The sequence below is a fragment of the Schistocerca nitens genome, chromosome 11 (assembly GCF_023898315.1).
Source record: "Schistocerca nitens isolate TAMUIC-IGC-003100 chromosome 11, iqSchNite1.1, whole genome shotgun sequence".
Lineage (NCBI taxonomy): Eukaryota > Metazoa > Arthropoda > Insecta > Orthoptera > Acrididae > Schistocerca > Schistocerca nitens.
Window position 1 is genome coordinate 143,004,339 of NC_064624.1, and position 20,603 is coordinate 143,024,941.

The following is a 20,603-nucleotide window of genomic DNA, read 5'->3' on the forward strand; positions in this document are numbered from 1 at the left end:
GTTCCACTGTTGACATTTGGATCTCTGTCATTTCTGTAGACTGTTCTCTCGTGTTCTGGCGTGCGCCGAGGCGCACTTGTATGGAAATCGGTGCCTCAAACTCATCGCTGTGATCCTACAGCGTACTGTACGATACTCTTCAACTCCTTCCACTGACACCCACGCTGTTTGTGCTGCAGAGGAAATTTTAGTGCTGACTGCTCAGGTAGTCTGAAGCCTGTTTCTCGTCGCTCTTGCTGAGCAGAACGACCTTCCCACCTTTCTTTGTATTCCTGTTTACAGTCGTCTTCAGTGATGCTGTAACGGCCTTGTGATCCACGATTCCCAGTTCTACCCCAACACATTCGAAAAGTTCGAGTCTCTTTGTTACCGGCAGGTCTAAGATGTTATCTTCACGTGGCAGTTCTCAGATTAATGGTTCGAGTTAGTTTTTGGGTAAAGCACTTGGATTAATTTATTATGATTTTCTGGCCCTACCACCAGTTTTAGCCACCTGAGTCTCCCTGTATACATGGCAGCATAAAGTTTCCACCTAAAACTATAACATGGCCAGCAAATTCACGCGAAATATTCTCCAGCTTCCGCTCAAACTGTTCCGCCACTGTTGCTGCTGAGTCTATAGCGTCCCATTACCACGTTTGATCCAACTTTAATGCTTGGCTTGATACCAATTATTTTACATTTGGGATCTCCAATGATCTCTCTAATGTAATCCTGCTTCTCACTGCTTTAAACACCAGCGGTCGACCTCTCTTTACGACCTACGTTGCGACCGGAATTTAGAATCTCGTTGCTACTGACTTTGGGTTTCACTCAGCTTTCTGTCCCTACTGCTGTGTGACCCTTGTTACCGCTTATAAGCGAGATTAGTTCTGAGAACTTTCCGTAGACGCTCCTGCAGTTAACTAATACCATGTTGAGACAGTGAGAACAATTCAAGACCAAGTTCTCCAGATTATAGCGTGCTGCATGCGTGACGGCGCTGGATCGGTTGTAATACACACGTCTCGAGTTGCGCGGATTCTGGGAGCAATGGCCGCTCAACGTCGGTCTCTCGCCAAAGGACGAAAAACCAGACAGAGCTCTTAACAGACGAGTAGTCCAAAGATATTTCTCGCACCGTCCCTGAGGACTAACCTGGCACGGCCTTTTACTTACCGAATATTCTAGAGTCCTCCGTTCCGAATCATTGATACATGGGAAGCATGTCAATAGAAACGGCAGAATTTCAGCTCCGTTCTCTATTGGTTCCTCAGTTACAGTAATCCTAGCGTGAGAATGAACCTTGTCCACTACAGTTGTGAAGGAGCTTTTAGGAAAACGAGGGCAATGCAATTTCATAATCTCAATACAGTTCAACAGAACTGTATAAAAACTAAATTTTGAACGGAAGTACGTGAAGGATGCGCTCGGCACTTCTGCTAATCGTAATTGGAACTGATACTTTGAGATGAAACTTATGAAAGCTGTTAACTCTTGTGGGTGTAAAGTTTTTCAGTCGATTTCAAACTGTTTGATGAGAGTACAACACATTCGCGACTGCAACAGGAAAAGGCTGAAACACCTGTGGTACTCAGACTTACCTCCGCCAAACACCAGAATGCATCTGTGAAGATATCACATCATTTCAGACGTTTCTGATCGGTAAATTGTTTCAGAAAGGTGTTATTTGTCAATTTTTAAGCAGTTTGACACAAACTCAGATGCGTTAAATTTTGTGTTCATTTGCATTATAAATACAAAAGCAGTTCTGGTACAGTCATTGTTTCCATATCTAAAGATAAGAATTAACAGTATCCAGGGCCAACATTTTAATCTAAGTCATTAGTTTTGTAGACAAGTTGCGTATATAAATTACATTCAAAACGGCCTGCTCTCTCGCAGGCAAATTGTTTGATGAACTGCCTACAGGGGATTTCGCATCGTGTAGCGTGTCCTTCACATACATTTTTATACAGTTCTGCTGCCCTGTATTGAGATTTACGCATTTCGGTATCAAATTTCAACAATTTCTCAGATACCAGACAGACACTTTAAACGACGAGTTTAAATAAATACGAACACGTTTCAAAAGATATCACTTTACTTTTATCACAACATATATGCAGTGAATGCCGTTGTGTTTGTTGATGGAAAGAACACAAATGGAGTTCTGGGCTGTTTCCCCTCTGCTGAAGCGTGCCGTACCGTTGCAGTAATACCAGAGAACAACAGACGAAGGCCGTTAAAGGAGCGTTCCGAATTTTCGGCAGTCGCCGTTCTTCAGCGCTCTCTATCGCCGTCACCGCTCGTCACAAAATCAGACCTGATTGGTGCGTTTTGTAGAAGAGATTGACTGCTGTAATTTCGTGCCGGGTTTCAACTTCGAGAAACGCATAGTCTTCTTGAAACGGACGAAAATCTGAGAAGAGAGTGAAAATTTTAAGGCTTTCTGGATCTTTCGTTGTGAAGCCGATCTCCTACAATGCACCAAACACGAAATTTGGATTTAGCATCACAAAACACGTAATTATAGAACCGCTGAGAAATGATGTTCCGCAGTTTAGTTATGGTACAACCTTCAGTTTTCTGCGCTTCATTCAGTTGCAGAGGTGAAAACAGACATACACACAACGTTGTATTTTAAGAATCTGCCAAAGGAAAGAGGTCTAAAACTAAACTTTGGAATATTTGTAGTTATTTAGCTCCATTACTTTGTATATTTTTCCATTTTCTTCGATGGCAGTTCGCTCAACACCGATTATGTTAATTATTTTTCCACTACCTCTAAGACATTTTTTGCACAATTAGATATCCGTTGCGTCATTTGAATTACATTTTCGAAATTATGGTTGAACCTTTCTTCACCTGATTGTTCTGTAGTCTCCTAGGGACTATCGCAACCTGTAAGGACTGTTCTATAACTGGCAATGCGAGAAAAAGAGATTACTTTTCCTAATATCAGCCTTTACTGTGCAGCTGTCAGTAAACATATACAGGGCTGATAATATTTCGTAATGATTTTCTCATGTAGGGTGTGGGTCGTGCAGCACTGCATTCAGACTCAGTTCTGGAGACATATTGTGCTGGAACAGCTGGAGGCTGTCAACCACAGACGTATCAGTAAAAACACGAAATGTAGAAATTACCCCAAAACTAATAACATACCACAAAATATTTCAAATATGAAACGATGTAACAATCATGGTGCCAAGGTGGACAATGTGTTTTGCATTATAGCACAGCACTGTAGCTATCAACGCAGCGCGCGAAATCACAATAGATTCTCCAGTTCCTGCATGGTGATTTCGCATCGTGTAGCGTGCTTCACATACTTCCGATCAACATTTAATTTTAAAACAGTTCTGCTGCCCTGCTCTGAGATTAACCCATTTACATATCAACATAAATTTTACCAGTTTCTCAGATACCAACCAGACATTTACATAAAAGAGTTTAAACAGGAACACGTTTCAGACTATTTGGCGTGCGGGTATTGAGCGATATGAGCAGTGAATTCCGGCGTGTTCTGACGATACGAGGAAAGGGGACGGAGTTCTGGGCTGTTTCCCCTCTGCTGTAGCGTGTTGTGGAGTTCCAGTGAACCGCAGTAGCAGACAACACCAGGTGGAGGGCGTCAGGCGCGTCCCGAACTTTCGGCGAGATGCATAACATGGCTCTCTGTTACCTCCACTAAGAGCGTTGAATATCACGGCGGTGTGTAAGATTGTGTCTCATATGGAAGTCATAGTTGCACACAGAGCATCGAAACGTCAGCTTACATGTGCCACATGTGGGGAAGACGTGGCAAAAAGAAGCACTCGAGTTAACTGCGATACTTCCCCATGACGTTTCTCCTCTGTCTCCAGTACAACTGCTGTTTCTGAGAAACTCATTTAAAACGAAAGTGGCAGCTATGGAAAGTTTTAAAAGAAAATACCGGCAACGAGAGGGTCTGTGTGGGTAGGTGCCATGCATCCATTTGCCGAGAATTTGCCAGGCTTACAATGGGCGGTTGAACTTGCTAATAACATGGACTGCGGGAGCAACACATTGAACTAAGGAGCATTCAGAAGTATTTGAAATTATTAGCTGCAATAAACATACGTAAAGTTGTACAACCCGGAGAAACATATGTTTCAAGTAGTATTAATAAGTGTCTCGCGGAAGAATTAAATCAGCTGAGAAATGTTGGGATACTATTTACGCAGGAAGTTGCGAAGTAGCAGAAAATATCGGAATATCACCTGAACTGAATGTAATGATTGATGACGGAGAGAAACGGCACGGCAGAAGAAAACGCTTTGTTGATGAAGCAGCAGGGAACGATTTAAACCATAGCTCGAGGAACAGTTTTCAGCTAAATGTTTGCCACGTTATTACACAGCTGTAGGGAACTTGACCGTACCGTGTGCAGCCACACGCAACACGGACACATTCCGTTTCCCGTGGAACTACGTGAGCGAAAACGATTCTCCGGTCCAAGAGCTTGTGGGAAACGACGAATCTTGCTACAGTGTAGACGTGAACAACGAAGGTCTCGGAGAAGAAATTTTACTGTTGAAAAGATTCGTGAAGGCAATATTGTGTGTGAGGATTTCTTCTGCGCCTTGTCAGTACTCTTTGTGAGTGAAGTTTGAGTGACGGACTCACGGACTGTTCTGCCGTTTGCCTGCTGGCGCCTCACAAGCAGAGAGGCGGCTGACAGTTGTGGCAGGAGCCACGGACTGGCAGGGAGCGGCGAGCTGCGTCAGCTGCGGCTGCAGCACGGCCACAGGGAATGAAGCGAGGTGACAGCAACTGAGTTGACAGGCGTACACTCTCCACTACACTTATTTACTCGATGTATGAGTCAAAGTAAGTGTAATTTTATTACCTGTAGCTCCACGACTTGCGTTAGCGTCTCAGCTGTGCCGTTGTGACCGACGAGTGTCGAGACTCCTGTGCGTCGTTGTGAAATTGCTTTCGTGAGCTGAAACTCGGGCCTCGGTGTTCTGTCTCGAATACAACTAGGATTACTTTGCTTGTTGCAATCTTTTGCGTCAAGTAGAGACAACAGTAGCAGATAGAGAGGATTTCCTTTACATCTGCTATGCGTCTCATGTTGTGGTCTGATTGTGTTTAGTTAAATGTAGACTGACAGTATGGTTCCAGATGTTAGTCGCATTATGTGGTGTGAATACCGCTACTAATATTTCATTGTTATTAAACACAACAGGTACGGTAGAGTAGAATGTTTGCTGAATATGGAGAAGTAAATTGAGTCTGGTATCAGGAGCAAAAATTGTCGTGATAGAACTGATATAGCGTCAATCTCGGTATGTTGCAAATTAGAATAGTCTGATGCAGCACCTTGTAGACTGGTGTGAAATACTTATCAGCGATCAGATATTATAGAGCAGTTGTGATTGTTCACAATGAACTGATGACTTTTGCCAAGTTTAGTCTGGAAGTGTACTCGAGACATTTTTCTTGAGAGAAGGACTGTCCGTTGTTACCTGAATTATTTTGCTGTTATCTGGAGTTGTCCGGGTTTTGCTACAGCATTGCTTAGAGTATTTGTGTGCTGTGTGTTACTCGAGGAGGCCTGAAATTAGTGAGTCGCAATAGGACTGAGTTTTTTTGGATCTTTATTTAAAAAATTATGAATGTTACTCTCCTACAAACTCTTTCAGTTCCTGCTTTTTGCACAGAGTTCGTTGGACTGTCTGCCACATCACAGCATCTCCACCAGGCGCCTCTGGTTGCACCGCCTGGCGACGTCCAGCGCTGTCCGCCCATCACCAGTTGTCGCCCCCCTGTCGGCCCCCGCGACGAGCAGCGCAGCCGCCACTTCTGCGTGGCCATTGGCTGCCGCACAGTGCAGCGGCGTCCACCCACCGTCAGTCCTGGCGTCCACCGCCGCCCCCGCCCCCACCAGCAGCCTCGCCGCCTCGACGTCTCCCCAGCCCGCTGCACAGTGCAGGGCGGTCCGCCCACTCCCGTCCCTCGCCGCCACGTCGGCCCCTGCGGCGATCAGCGCCCTCAGCTCCCCCACTGCCTGCTGCTTAGCCGCCTGGACCAGCCTCCTGCCCCTCTCCTCTGCAGAGAGGCTCCTGCACAAAACACACAAACTGCCACTCTCTGCTACAAACACACAACACACAGAATGGGGAAAACAGCCACACGAGGAAACAACTGTTGTGAATACAAATCTGTCCTGAAACAAACCTACCGTATCCCCCTCCCACAGTACAAAACAGTGCGCAATTGTGTGTATGTATTAAATTACAGCAAATCTGTTCTATCCCTCTCATAAGAAAATCTTCATTCATCGTCCATTACAAATAGCATTATACAACCTCTGAAAGAATTTCACTACCACATTTTGTCACACTCATTCCTGCAAGTCAGCTCCTTCGCTCTCGGGACGCTACACCTAACCAGTCGCTCACCTCCACTACAGAACAGCCATCTTGCACCTGATACTGGTCTCTGTCTGCAGCTTCACTGCCAGACGTCACACACAAGAAGAATCCCATCTCCTGGTTTTCAGACACACACTTTCCTGGTACGCAGGCAAAAAAATTTCACTGCAGTTACCGGCAGTTTTCTTGATTCAGCCTCACCAAACACTGAAACTTTCTGACACATAGACAACAATTTATTCAAAACATGTGAGAGATAAACACAAACTCGGCAACACCACCCCCATAAAAAAACTGTGTGTATGCGTCAGATTTTATGGCCTCATAGCACACGCACATGTATTTAACATGTGGTATCATGCTCAATCATCTGAACGATCTCAGTTGTCGTCCATCTTGATGTTTTTGCAGCGTAAGGACTGTTCCACAAAGTTCCTGGCGTGCAGCCGCATAAATTCAGTGGTTCGGTCCTCGGGTTTAAAAGAACGGACCAAGTGCGCCAGCGTCAGTCACCTCAGCTCACTCTGGAGATGGCGGGACGGTGTTCGGCCGAAATATTAGGAGAGGCTGAATTTATGCGGCTGCACGCCAGAAACTTTATGGAACGATCTGAATTGTGTTTCGCCTGATTTGTAATCAGTCCTCGTAACATTGTTCCTCTGCTCTGTTTTCGGTACAGTCTTTGCCTGTACAAAACGTTCACTGCATGAGGCCACAAGAGACAACTGCTCTGTGCGACCATCGGTTTAGATGCAAACTGACACTTCGGTAATGCAAATACCAGGAAACGTGTTATTGGACATTACACAGCCATTACGTTTGCATATTCAAACTTATTGTAATAAATGAAACCTCAGAAATCAGCATCCTCCTTTAAATGACACGACGAAAGTTTTCTCACTGCGCTACTATCCGGGAATGCAATCTAACAAGTAAAGAAGAAATATGTCAAGTATGGTTTCAGTCACAAGTAACGAAGAGTGTGCAAGTTCAAACTCGAAATGATCTGCCATAAAGTTTTGTGTTTCCCGGATATTCGAACGCAGCACTTGATCGGATGGTTAACTAAGCACAATGAAACGTGAGAAACCGTCATTTTTAACCAGCAATGAGATGACAAAAACCAGCAGACGAAAGTGTTTTGCGTTATGGGCATTCGAAACCAACACCTATCCACACTGACTTCTAGTCACGCATGGACGTTGAGCAGCGAAATGTGGACATGTCATAATTTTAAATACAACGATGAAAATTTTCTGCTGACTAGGAATGGAACCCTAGACACATCGTTGTTGACTACATACAAAGATACCTCGACTGTACTATTCTCTTTCACCAGTAGCTAGGAGTGGCATGTTAAACTGACACGACAGGACGAAAAGCTGCCCGTCTGACTTGGGACTCGAAACCAGTACCACCATTATTGTTAACAAAGCCCAGAGAATCGGTAAAATCAGAATAATTTCTCACATGTATTTTGCTGAGCTCATGCTGCAACTTAAAGTGACATGCCAGGATTCGAACCCAGGGATGTGTCTCTTGTGAATGTCTTTATGACTTTGCAGACAAGTGGAGACAACGAAGCAGTGGAAATGCATCACCTGAAAGTGATCAAACGTGGCGAAAAGGGAGATCTGAGTTCGAATTCCAGTCCATCGTCAATATTTTCCACGTCTCAGGCTCGAATACAGTAAAAGTCAAGTGCGCTGCGGCCTTGTACAGCAATTGGCTCATTGATTTAAAAAGATATCGCTTAAGAAAGGTGACTGGTGACAGAGTTTCGACCCGGCATGACTTCCGCCTCTGTCAGGACCCAACCTGTAGCGACTCTCCTCCAGGTTAAGAGAGGTGGGAGAGATGCTGCTTATGCTTGTTAAAAATGATTGCCGGATGTGAGAAACGAACCCAGACCTTCAGCATATGTAGCAAGAATCATTTCAACTTTTTCTTAACTAGCAACTATTACCACGAATTAAAATTCATGCGAGTTGCGGTATTCGAATCCACTACATGCAGACTAGAAACTCGCGCCCTTAACCCCTTTTCTTTCATTTAATTTTTTAACCATTCCGAGGTCTGGCCACGACGCCTCCCCCATACCTGTCACCGAGTCGCTGCGCTATTTTCGCGCATAATTCTTTTATTTTGTTATTTCTAATTTTTTTTAATTTTTAGCATATCATCTGAAAGACCATGTTTGCACACTAACTCAGCTGAGAGCGACGCCTTCCAAGTTCCGTGTTCACGATGGTTTGCTTTCCGATTTATTTCTCAACATCTTGTAATTCGCCCAGTGCCTCGGTTCCCGAGGCTTGTTTGGCAAGTTGGTCTTCTGCCATCCCCGAGTACTGCACGCGCTGGAAGCTCCGTGCTGCGATTCCTGATACAGCGGGTGAAGATGAGTGTAATGGAGAACAGCAGAATCAGCGCAGTCGCTTCTCGTTAAAAGGACTTTCGACATACGGAACGAAGTGAAATAAAGTGTACTAAAAAGTACCACGTGTTCTGTCGTGAGGACCAGCTTTTCCTCCGAGATTCCTTCAACACAAAATAGAGTGCTTCTGACCTATGTATTTTAAATTAGATTTCTGTTTCCTTAAAAATAAATAAGGCAGTAAGAAACACCGTTTAACACAAAAGAGCTTAAGGACGATTTGTTATGATGTTCTTGCGTTCACGCCTTTTTCTATTCAGTTTGCACACTGTAACACGTAACTGTATGTACTGAAACATGTTACGAAGTTCCTCTCGCAGTTTCCCGCCTCAGCGACGCACACGCCGCCCCGTGGCCCGCTTGTGGCCGGCGTGCGTGCGGCGACCCACCCAGCGCCCGCCCGTCTCCTTTCCCTCTGCTGGCAGGTGGTACGTTCTTTGTCCTCTTAGCCAGTTTACAGCATTCCTTTATTCACACGGCACGTCGCTACGATTCAAAAAAATTGTAAGGCAAGGTACTGGGAGTAGAGTTCGTGTTATCGTGGCTAACAATTATGTGATAACTCACCAGATGTCGTTCACTTGAGCGCGTACCAACCTCGCCTGCTATCAGGTCGTAATTCTCTCACGTGCTGCCGACCACCCAGGTGGACTGCCTCAAGTTTCACTTTGGTTGCTACTTTCCTGTTTACTGCCCTCTACCGAGTAGTTTTCACACTTGTAGGTAGATGAGGGGTGCTGATGTTTGTCCAGATGGCCCTCCAGCTGTAGTGTGGCTACTTTTGTACAGTCACGTTTCCGCTTTTGCTTCTCATTAATTCCACATACATGCTCTTGACTTACCATATTCGACGGCAAACTCTGGTTTGAGTATAACTGAGTTCGAATCAAAATTGTTCAAAATGATAAAAGCCATTGGCGACGTGCCGTACATCTATGGGTGGATTCGAGACAGTGGGAGTAATTTCGTCTGGTGAGTGCGGCGTGAGGGTCGTCTGTGTCTTCTTCCGCATCTCCCAAAGTCGGCAATATTTAATCCCCCCCCCGTTTCCGCCTGAGATGGTCAACGTGTCAAACTTTATCTTAAAAATATTACCACGAGTTACAAAATGACCCAAAGATGTCAGAAATCCTGCTGCTGTTTCACCTGGTATGGGTAAAACATGTGCCACACAGTTGACTTTAGAGACCATCTACATATGTGCAAAGTGTGGCCTTTGGATGTCGTCATGCCTTCTCTATGTTCTTTGACTCCAACTGGCACGCTGGCAAGCACTTTCTTAGAATTTGCAGCTGCAGTACGATTTACGTTAGAGCTGTAGTCCAGACCACAACTTGGACTGAGGTCTCGCATGTTTCGCAAAGATATTCCGCACCCCACATTCATGATGTGTGGTTTAGTGTTGGTTAGCTTTGAACCTGATGCAAGTTGGTATTTGTTGGTGACCTGCAACGCCTTCTGCGACTCGCTCTCGCCGGAGATCACGAGACCCCCGTCACCCGTGTATGACCTACACACGATATTGTGGCGGTATGTGTGTGTGTGTGTGTGTGTGTGTGTCTGCATGCGTGCAGCCCTCGTAGCTGTTTCTGCAGAGCGGCTAGCAGGGCCTCAGCGGCAGTGGCGAACGAGGCCCTCCACACAGGACCACCTCTCGTCGCACACAGCTCTTGAGTGCGAGCTGCCTTGTTAGCTGACCACTGATCATGATTTGCAAACTGCTGTTCTTCAACATTATACCAATTACCTGGACAAAATATTGCAGAAAATCCAGTACGGTCATTGTTTCAAGAAGGCACTGGTGACTCACCCTACCGAAAGCATTCCCGAAATCGAGCGACCTTATGGCGCATTCGAGCGTGTGAACATGTGCCGCAGCTACCATGTCGCTATATTCACGGACAGTTTGAATACTTTATCTGCCTCTACCCACCGTAGTTCGATACGGGCCAGTCACCTCATGCATTATCATTTTCACTCTCCAGGCAAGAACGCGCACCATTAATTTTGTAACCACCATTCAGGACAATAACTGATCTCAAGAGTCCCTTTAGTCAGCCATAGTGCCACTAGTGTCAGTGTCGTCGAAACTGCAGTCTCCGTCACGTCTGCTGTGCAGCGAGCTACCTTAATGTAAGTATTAACTGTATTTTTTTTACTTGTCACTGCTTCCTCCGTGTGTTTTTGCTTTTAGGAAGCTTTAATTGTCGAGTGCCAGTAATAGTGTTCTATAGATTTCGTGTTTGTTTTGAATACAGTCAGAGAGAGTCCCTTTAGTCAGCCATAGTGCCAGTAGTGCTAGTGTTTTCAATACAGTCCTTAGACTGGTAGTGCTACTTCTACAAGAAATGTCTAGTAACCACAGTTACCTATCAGCCGCCTTTAGTGAATTAGCAGTCTAGTTAAAAGTTGATTAACTCTCTACAGTAAATTGATTTCTTAGGACGGATAGAATGTGTGACTGCTGTGTACGGACGCAGGGGGAGCTGGCCACTGTCCGCGAACAGCTGAGCGTGTTTATGGCCGCGGTCAGCCGTCTTCAGGCTGCTGCCTCGGAGTGTAGCGGCAGTGGGGAGTCTGGTGCGTCGCATGGTACACCCCAGGTGTACACATGCGTCACCCACTGTCCCTGCTGTCGAGACATCCTCGCGGGTTCCTGGCACGGTTGGGCCACCCTCTTCCCAAGGGGAGTGGCGGGTTCAGCGGCGTTCGCGGCGCACGAGGCGGAGGGTAAATGTGGAGGCTGGCCGTGTGGCATCGCCCGCTCTGCCTGTGAGTGGACATGTGGCTGCTCCTTCAGCAAGGTCCGAGCAGGCACACGGGGGGAGAGGTTTATTAGTTATTGGGAGCTCCAACGTTAGGCGGGTGATGCAGCCCCTTAGGGAAATAGCGGAAAGGTCGGGGAAGAAGGCCAGTGTTCACTCTGTCTGCTTGCCGGGGGGTCTCACCGGAGATGTGGAGGAGGCCCGGCCTGCGGCGATAGAGAGCACTGGCTGCACCCGACTGCAAACTGTTGCTCATGTCGGCACCAATGACTCGTGCCGTCTGGGTTCAGAGGTCGTCCTCAGTTCGTACAGGTGGTTGGCGGAGTTGCTGAAGGCGGAAAGCCTCGCTCGCGGGGTGGAATCTGAGCTAACTATTTGTAGTATCGTTCCCAGAACCGATCGCGGTCCTCTGGTTTGGAGCCGAGTAGAAGGCTTAAACCAGAGGCTCAGACGATTCTGCGGAGATCTGGGGTGCACATTTCTCGACCTCCGCTGTCGGGTGGAGGAATGTAGGGTCCCCCTGAATAGGTCAGGCGTGAGGAAGCGGCTACAAGGGTAGCGGAGTAAGTGTGGAGTGCACATGTGGGTTTTTTAGGTTAGAGAATTCCCTCCCTAGGCCCGACAAGACCCCTCTTGAGACGCGACAAAGTAGTAGTAGGCAAAACGCAATGGGGAATAACAATATTAATAAGCTATTAGTAAACTGCAGAAGCGTCTATAGAAAGGTCCCAGTAATGCTCTCATTAATAAACGGTCACAATGCGCACATAGTACTAGGGACAGAAAGTTGGCTGAAACCAGACGTAAACAGTAATGAAATCCTAAACTCAGATTGGAATGTATACCGCAGAGACAGGCTGGATAGTGAAGGGGGAGGCGTGTTTATAGCGATAAAAAGTGCAATAGTATCGAAGGAAATTGACGGAGATCCGAAATGTGAAATAATTTGGGTGAAGGTCACGGTTAAAGCAGGCTCAGACATGGTAATTGGATGTCTCTATAGGCCCCCTGGCTCAGCAGCTGTTGTGGCTGAGCACCTGAAGGATAATTTGGAAACTATTTCGAGTAGATTTCCCCACCATGTTATAGTTCTGGGTGGAGATTTTAATTTGCCGGATATAGACTGGGAGACTCAAACGTTCATAACGGGTGGCAGGGACAAAGAATCCAGTGAAATTTTTTTAAGTGCTTTATCTGAAAAGTATCTTGAGCAGTTAAACAGAGAACCGACTCGTGGCGATAACATATTGGACCTTCTGGTGACAAACAGACCCGAACTATTTGAAATAGTTAACGCAGAACAGGGAATCAACTATCATAAACTGGTTACTGCATCGATGATTTCATCCGTAAATAGAAATATTAAAAAAGGTAGGAAGATTTTTCTGTTTAGCAAAAGTGACAAAAAGCAGATTTCAGAGTACCTGACGGCTCAACACAAAAGTTTTGATTTAAGTACAGACAGTGTTGAGGATCAGTGGACAAAGTTCAAAACCATCGTGCAATATGCGTTAGATGAGTATGTGCCAAGCAAGATCGTAACAGATGGAAAAGAGCCACCGTGGTACAACAACCGAGTTAGAAAACTGCTGCGGAAACAAAGGGAACTTCACAGCAAACATAAACATAGCCAACGCCTTGCAGACAAACAAAAATTACGCGAAGCGAAATGTAATGTGAGGAGGGCCATGCGAGAGGCGTTCAATGAATTCGAAAGTAAAGTTCTATGTACTGACTTGGCAGAAAATCCTAAGAAATTTTGGTCTTGTGTCAAAGCGGTAGGTGGATCAAAACAAAATGTCCAGACACTCTGCGACCAAAATGGTACTGAAACAGAGGATGACAGACTAAAGGCCGAAATACTAAATCTCTTTTTCCAAACCTGTTTCACAAAGGAAGAATGCACTGTAGTTCCTTCTCTAGATTGTCGCACAGATGGCAAAATGGTAGATATCTAAATAAACGACAGAGGGATAGAGAAACAATTAAAATCGCTCAAAAGAGGAAAGGCCGCTGGACCTGATGGGATACCAATTCGATTTTACACAGAGTACGCGAAGGAACTTGCCCCCCTTCTTGCAGCGGTGTACCGTAGGTCTCTAGAAGAGCGTAGTGTTCCAAAGGATTGGGAAAGGGCACAGGTCATCCCAGTTTTCAAGAAGGGACGTCGAACAGATGTGCAGAACTATAGACCTATATCTCTAACGTCGATCAGTTGTAGAATTTTGGAACACGTATTACGTTCGAGTATAATGACTTTTCTGGAAACTAGAAGTCCACGAGATCCAAGAGGGCCATAGACACAGGTTCCCACGTAGATGCCGTGTTTCTTGACTTCCGCAAGGCGTTCGATACAGTTCCCCACAGTCGTTTAATGAACAAAGTAAGATCATATGGACTATCAGACCAATTGTGTGACTGGATTGAAGAGTTCCTAGGTAACAGAACGCAGCATGACGTTCTCAATGGAGAGAAGTCTTCCGAAGTAAGAGTGATTTCAGGTGTGCCGCAGGGGAGTGTCGTAGGACCGTTGCTGTTCACAATATACATAAATGACCTTGTGGATGACATCGGAAGTTCACTGAGGCTTTTTGAGGATGATGCTGTGGTATATCGACAGGTTGGAACGATGGAAAATTGTACTGAAATGCAGGAAGATCTGCAGCGAATTGACGCATGGTGTAGGGAATGGCAATCGAATCTCAATGTAGACAAGTGTAATGTGCTGCTAATACACAGAAAGAAAGATCCCATATTATTTAGCTACAATATAGCAACTCAGGAGCTGGAAGCAGTTAATTCCATACATTATCTGGGAGTACGCATTAGGAGTGATTTAAAATGGAATGATCATATAAAGTTGATCGTCGGTAAAGCAGATGCCAGACAGATTCATTGGAAGAATCCTAAGGAAACGCAATCCGAAAACAAAGGAAGTAGGTTACAGTACGCTTGTTCGCCCACTGCTCGAATACTGGTCAGCAGTGTGGGATCCGTACCAGATAGGGTTGATAGAAGATATAGAGAAGATCCAACGGAGAGCAGCGCGCTTCGTTACAGGATCATTTAGTAATCGCGAAAGCGTTACGGAGATGACAGATAAACTCCAGTGGAAGACTCTGCAGGAGAGACGCTCAGTAGCTCGGTACGGACTTTTGTCGGAGTTTCGAGAACATACCTTCACCGAGGAGTCAAACAGTATATTGCTCCCTCCTACGTCTCGTGAAGAGACGGTGAGGATAAAATCAGAGAGATTAGAGCCCACACAGAAGCATACCGACAATCCTTCTTTCCACGAACAATACCAGACTGAAATAGAAGGGAGAACCGATAGGTACTCACGGTACCCTCCGTCACATCATCTAACTTAAAACTAACTTACGCTAAGGACGACACACACGCCCATCACAGAGGGAAGACTCGAACCTCTGACGGGGGCAGCCGCGCAGACCGCGCAGCGAACGGTGGAAAGTATCAACACAAAGGCATCAGACGTGACGAAAAGGGAGATCCGAGTTTGAATCTCAGTCCAGCACCGATATTTTCCACATCACATGCCGAAATAAACTAAGAATCAGCTGCCCAGTGATCTTGCACGATGAGTGGCACATTCATCAAAAAACACTCTCGCGTAAGGAAGCTTACTGGTGACTGACTTTCAACCTGGCATGGTTAGGGCTCTGTCATGGCCCAACCTATAAGGACTCTCGCGCAACAAGTAGCAAAGTCACGTCTCTTATGTCCGTTTGGAACCACAGTGCAACACTACATTTTTCGAATGACGTCACCAGAGGTGATGATGTGCTGTTTGTACTTCTTAAATTGATTGCCTTATGTGAGAACCTAGCCCCGACCATCACAAGAATCATTCCAAATAAACACCCGTCTGCACAGAGCATTGGTTCATGACTGTGTCGTAATGAAGGCCTTTCCGCACTAGTGGAAAATTCCGATTCCGTGGAGGTCGATTAAAACCTGTTCGAAACATTTCTTTGTTGGTCCACATCGACAGTCAGTGGCCACCTTGGCTACCTAAGGCGTGCTCCTGACTTGGTTCTGTTATCGCCGAAATAAGATCACGTTAAGAGGCAGCTGCACGAAAGGCCAACACGGTACAGTGCGCAGATTTCTGCAGGATGTGCCTCTCCACTTGCGATTCTACGCTCATACTATTTCGCGTCTATTCACAAATTTGTGTCAACCCAAAGGTCAGATATCGAACATACTCTCGTCTTTGGTTTCGAAATTTCATTTCGTCTCGCATGATTGCATTCCTGCAGATTTTATGGGGAGAGTGCTGAAGTATGTAAGCAACCACGGTAGATTATACCTAAAATCTGGACAAGTTTCTGTCAAAACTTAAATAGTGTTTGCAGCTGCTAGTAACATAATAATTGGTTGAATGAAAACGTGCACTTTTGAAATGCAGCAAACAGCTGAAACTAGCCAATAATGTGGATTTAAAAACTTCGTTTCAAATAAATTCACTGCCTCAGCGAGGAAGATTAATAAAAGCCAAATTTCTTTAGCAAACTGACAAAAATAACTATTGTTCTGCAAGGCGATTAAGGTCCGACTGTCAGGAAGGTGGAAATAAAATAAATTCTGAAACTAATAACATATTTTAGTCTACTGTACTCTAATCAATGTATTTTACTTCGCTTGATAGCTCCCGGCCACAGAAATCGATTTTGTTTTCGTTTGACGTGAGAGCAATAAACGAAGAGGAGACAGCAAAATCACTAAACGTAAACGCAGGTCACGTGGAGGTTAGCCACCTCCCCACCATAACTCACAAGGAGACGGCACGACCACGGGGTCGGGGATTTGTCCGAAATTTTGCGTGGTGAAAGAGGACCCCTTCAAGTCATTGTGGTATTATTTTGTGAATAGGAAATTTTCAACGAACTCCACACTACATTCCATTCATCTGGCTGATTCCCCTTCGTGTACCACTTGCAACCTGATTGACACAGATGAGCAATTTGTCTGTGGAAATGCAAATAATAGATGGTTGTCAATCAGAAAAAATATTATCAACTATGCAGAGAAAATCGCCGTATTTGATAACGCCAACGTGCCTTTTATACCCGGAAGAAGAATTATACCCCACCTCAAAGAAAAATGCCGTCAACTGGTTGAAGGGACACGCGGTGTTTTACCTGCTGTCAAGTAAAAGGAGCAAAGGAGACTTTTGGACGTACATCTCCGACCAGCATCACAAGCTACTACGCATAAATAATTACTATGATACATACGCCAACTTCCTCAGAAGAATCGTCATGTGAACTCCATTTTCGTTTGTGCGATTCAGAACATGAAGAAACGAGAATTTAATCTTTGAAAAACAAATACTATCAAGTGACGAACATTACTATCTGATTTAGGCCTTGATTTCTTCTAATATGTCAAGGAACCTGTAATTTTCGTTTGTTTTATTACTTTTAAATGTTAGTTGATAATTATGTACTACTGTGGAATGTTATGACCAATTTTAAAAAATGGTTAGGGCTCGGACTCATATGCCAGAGGCCTTGGGTTCTTTTTCTTCTGTTTCATTTTCTTTTGTTATTCCACAATTATTAAAAAGTTTCTCAAACTGACATTATTTTAGCCCTAGAATGTAAAGTTTTTCATTCACTGAAAAATATTCGTGCTCGTTGTTCAATTTCGTTTCATGGGGTTTCAAGGTTTAAAGGGGCTTTGTAAGGGCCCCTTGGGATTATAACGGTCATCTGCGCATAGGACTGTGCGCGAGCCGTGAGAAGTAAACGGCAGTTTGTTTTTCGACTTCGTCGTGAACGGACATGCCTGTTTCAAATTTCGACGTGTTATTCCGATCCGCGGTTAAACACGACTGAAGAAGTTGCTGGCTCATCTGGAATAGGAGAAGAAATTCCTGAAGAGTCCGTTCATAGTGATCTATCAAAATTACGATTGAAGGGCGCAGTGGTGTATTATGAAAAGCTGTTGACGGAAAATATTTTAACTGCATCGACGTCTTCAGAAGAAATCTCTCACGATGCTATGTTATTGGCCGGAGAACTTTATAATTATACACTGGAACTTTTTGGCGCAAAAACATTCGTAACTGAAGAGGAATTAATTCACGCTCATGAGGATTGTGAAGAATGTGAGGAGAACGACGAACAGTTCGAAGTGCCACAAAATGATTCGTCTCCAGACGAATATAAACTGTCACCGAAAAGATTTAAAAGTGACATGATTCCCATAGCCTACAAAGTCGTGAATATTGCTAAAGCGCACCTCACGTGGTCCTTGGCGACGTTGGGAAAAAAGGATCCGGCAATTGAAGAGAAAAGAATCTTTCCCAATGGGAGAAAGATATTAAAAGTGGTGGTACGCGAATGGATAAATTTGAGGCGATAGATTCGTGGACCTACGACCGTTTTGTGGAAGCAAGACAGCAACATCATTAAGTCACGACAAGAAATTTACAGCAATGGACATTGGTTGCGGCTGCACAATTCGGCGATTTCAAATTCAAGGCGTCTGATCGATAGGTCACGGCATTTAAACAGAAGCACAGAATTTCACAACGCAAGATCACGAAACTGGTTTCGAAAAAAGAGGCGGCGTCAATGGAGGCCATCCAGGCGTCTGCGGAGGCCTTTCGTCGGCAGACGTGCCGGTTAATCCCTCAATACCACGACGAGGATTATGCGATACATACTGACCCAAAAGGGAAACACATGTTTTCTGCGTACAGAATGTTTTTACCGATGTAAAATATATCACTTCAAATTAATTATAGAAAAAGATATTTACATACACATTCGAATATTGTTTAATATTAAAAATTCTATTGTTTGATACCAATATCAATCTCACTGAAAACGTAAGTAAAACAGTTTTCGTGAAAAAGTTGGATTTGAATAAAGTGATGCATTCTTACACTGCACAATATTCAATAACATTATCCGGAAAACTGCTCCCACATGTCTTCATATGCTTACAAGAAGCGACCGGTCGTTTCGGACCTCGTATTCACTAATTAATAGATGGCTATGGCAATACTTATACGAACGTCATCGTAACATCATCGCAGTCCGGAAAAGGAACAACAGTTTTATGCATGAATTTTCTCCGCAAATATTTAAAATCTTTCGTCGGGGAGAGTAAATATTTACTTCTCATTGACTCTTGGGGAGTTCAAACGATTCCGGAGACATATGATGCAATTTTTCAAGATGACGAAAATATGCCAACTTGGTCTCTAAAAGTCATACCTCAAAAATGCACTTCTTTGGTGCAAACTTGTGATGTTTACTTTTACAGGCAAGTTAAAAATTTCGTAAAGCACTTGCAAAATTGCAGCGCATTGTAACAGGAGAATCGTGAAATAATTCCCGGGAAGATTGTATCAAAATTCATTCTATAATTCTCCATCAATCATCGTCACCAATATTCCGAGACATGATTCAGTATGACTGGCTTGCCTCAAAATTATCAGAAACTAGGAACATTTTCGTAAATGTTAATGGGGCATGTTTTTCTACAGATTTATTGCAAACGCCCGTTTTTATTTGTTGCGCAAGATGTCGCAAAAATTATTGCTTTGTTTGTTTTTACGATAATTACCACTGCGGTTCTTGTTTATCATTATTATATGTATAAAAATTGAATGTTTCCCAATCGACTTTGTTATTCTGATTAAAAAACCAATGTTTCTCCTCATGTACTTTACAATGGAAAATGGAAAACCCACTGCCATGATTTGTGTTATTGGACAAAAAGAAAGAAATGACATAAATGAGGTGGCAGATAATTGCAGTCTTACATTACAGTGTTCACAGAATGAGTCTTTAGCAGTAGCACAAATTAGCACCTTCACTGTCACCTTCAACTGGCGGCAGTTCAGCACGCACATTTTCTTCTTCTGCAGCCTGAGGTTCATCATCATAATTTCATTCAGTAAATCCTTGACGAGTGTTCCTTCCAGGGTAAATTACGTGGACAGAGGAGCAGTCCCGAACAGCGACATCGCAAAATCCTTCACTGCCTTTTATGTTTGTCAGTTCCAGCCTTCTAAACGCATCCTTGGGGAGTTCAAGATATTCCTTTATATCAGACACCAGATGTTTGCCGTCATATTCTTGTATCTGCTGTACTACTGATTTATTTTTCATGTGCGACTTGCAGGTGAGGTTGGGGTCGGGAACGTGAACCCAACCCATTCCCTCTACTACGAATCCAGTTCCTAACCTATACTCATTCTTTTGAATACATTTCGGAGCATGTTACCATAGTTCTTATTGTGATTCTGATATTTAAGTATTTTCTCGAATTCATTTTCCATATTTTCATGTTTCCGTCTTTCAGCTAAAATCGCCTTTGCTGTAACATTTTTGTAGTTTAAAAGCTTTTTGCTGAGATAACTTAGTTCAAGATTATACTCCCTAATGTGTTTTAGCTTAAAACTTATTTTTTGTATATTTATCGGCGGCTCTACACTTTCTGGCCTGACAATGTCGTATAGTTTTGCTGTAGTGCACCCTGGATCATTACACATTATGCCCCATGTTCGTTTAACATACAATGCCATCGCTTTACACTTTATGTCAGACCCATTCCTCCATTGCGTGGATCCAAAACTGCTGTCTTTACCGGCACTTGAAACAATTCCCCTTTCCACAAGAACTTTGCTAAGGTGGACATGATCGCCTTCTCCACCATTGATGGAATGGGGAGAACCTGTGCTATGCAGTAGGCCTTGGATAAAATATACGTGTTGATAAACAGTATTCTCTGGAACTGGTCTATGCTACGTTGACAGTTTTCAATCAAAGCTCCCTTGATTTTTCTTGCCACCTCCCACCAACTTATTGCTATCATTTTTAAAAGGGGAGTTGTCAATGCTATTCCAAGGGCTTTGCTTTCATTAACATGGTTCACCCACTCAATGCGCAAGTTAGCAAGCCGCTTTACATCTAGAAATTTACTTTTATTTCCATTTACCCTCGCAACTGGTGCGGAACAGTATTTTGCAAGTACCAT

At 44.2% G+C, this 20,603-nt stretch overlaps 1 protein-coding gene across 2 annotated transcripts in view; it reads right to left on the reverse strand.

Moving 5' to 3' along the window:
- Positions 1 to 5,592: 5,592 nt before the first annotated feature.
- Positions 5,593 to 20,603, reverse strand: part of LOC126213429 (ankyrin repeat domain-containing protein 54-like) — a 100,773-nt gene continuing 85,762 nt past the window's right edge. For both annotated transcript variants that reach the window (XM_049941175.1, XM_049941174.1), the window contains exon 5: positions 5,593 to 6,074. In XM_049941175.1, coding sequence (XP_049797132.1) covers positions 5,696 to 6,074 — 379 coding nt within the window. In that variant the 3' untranslated portion in view covers positions 5,593 to 5,695. The remainder of the gene's footprint in view (positions 6,075 to 20,603) is intronic.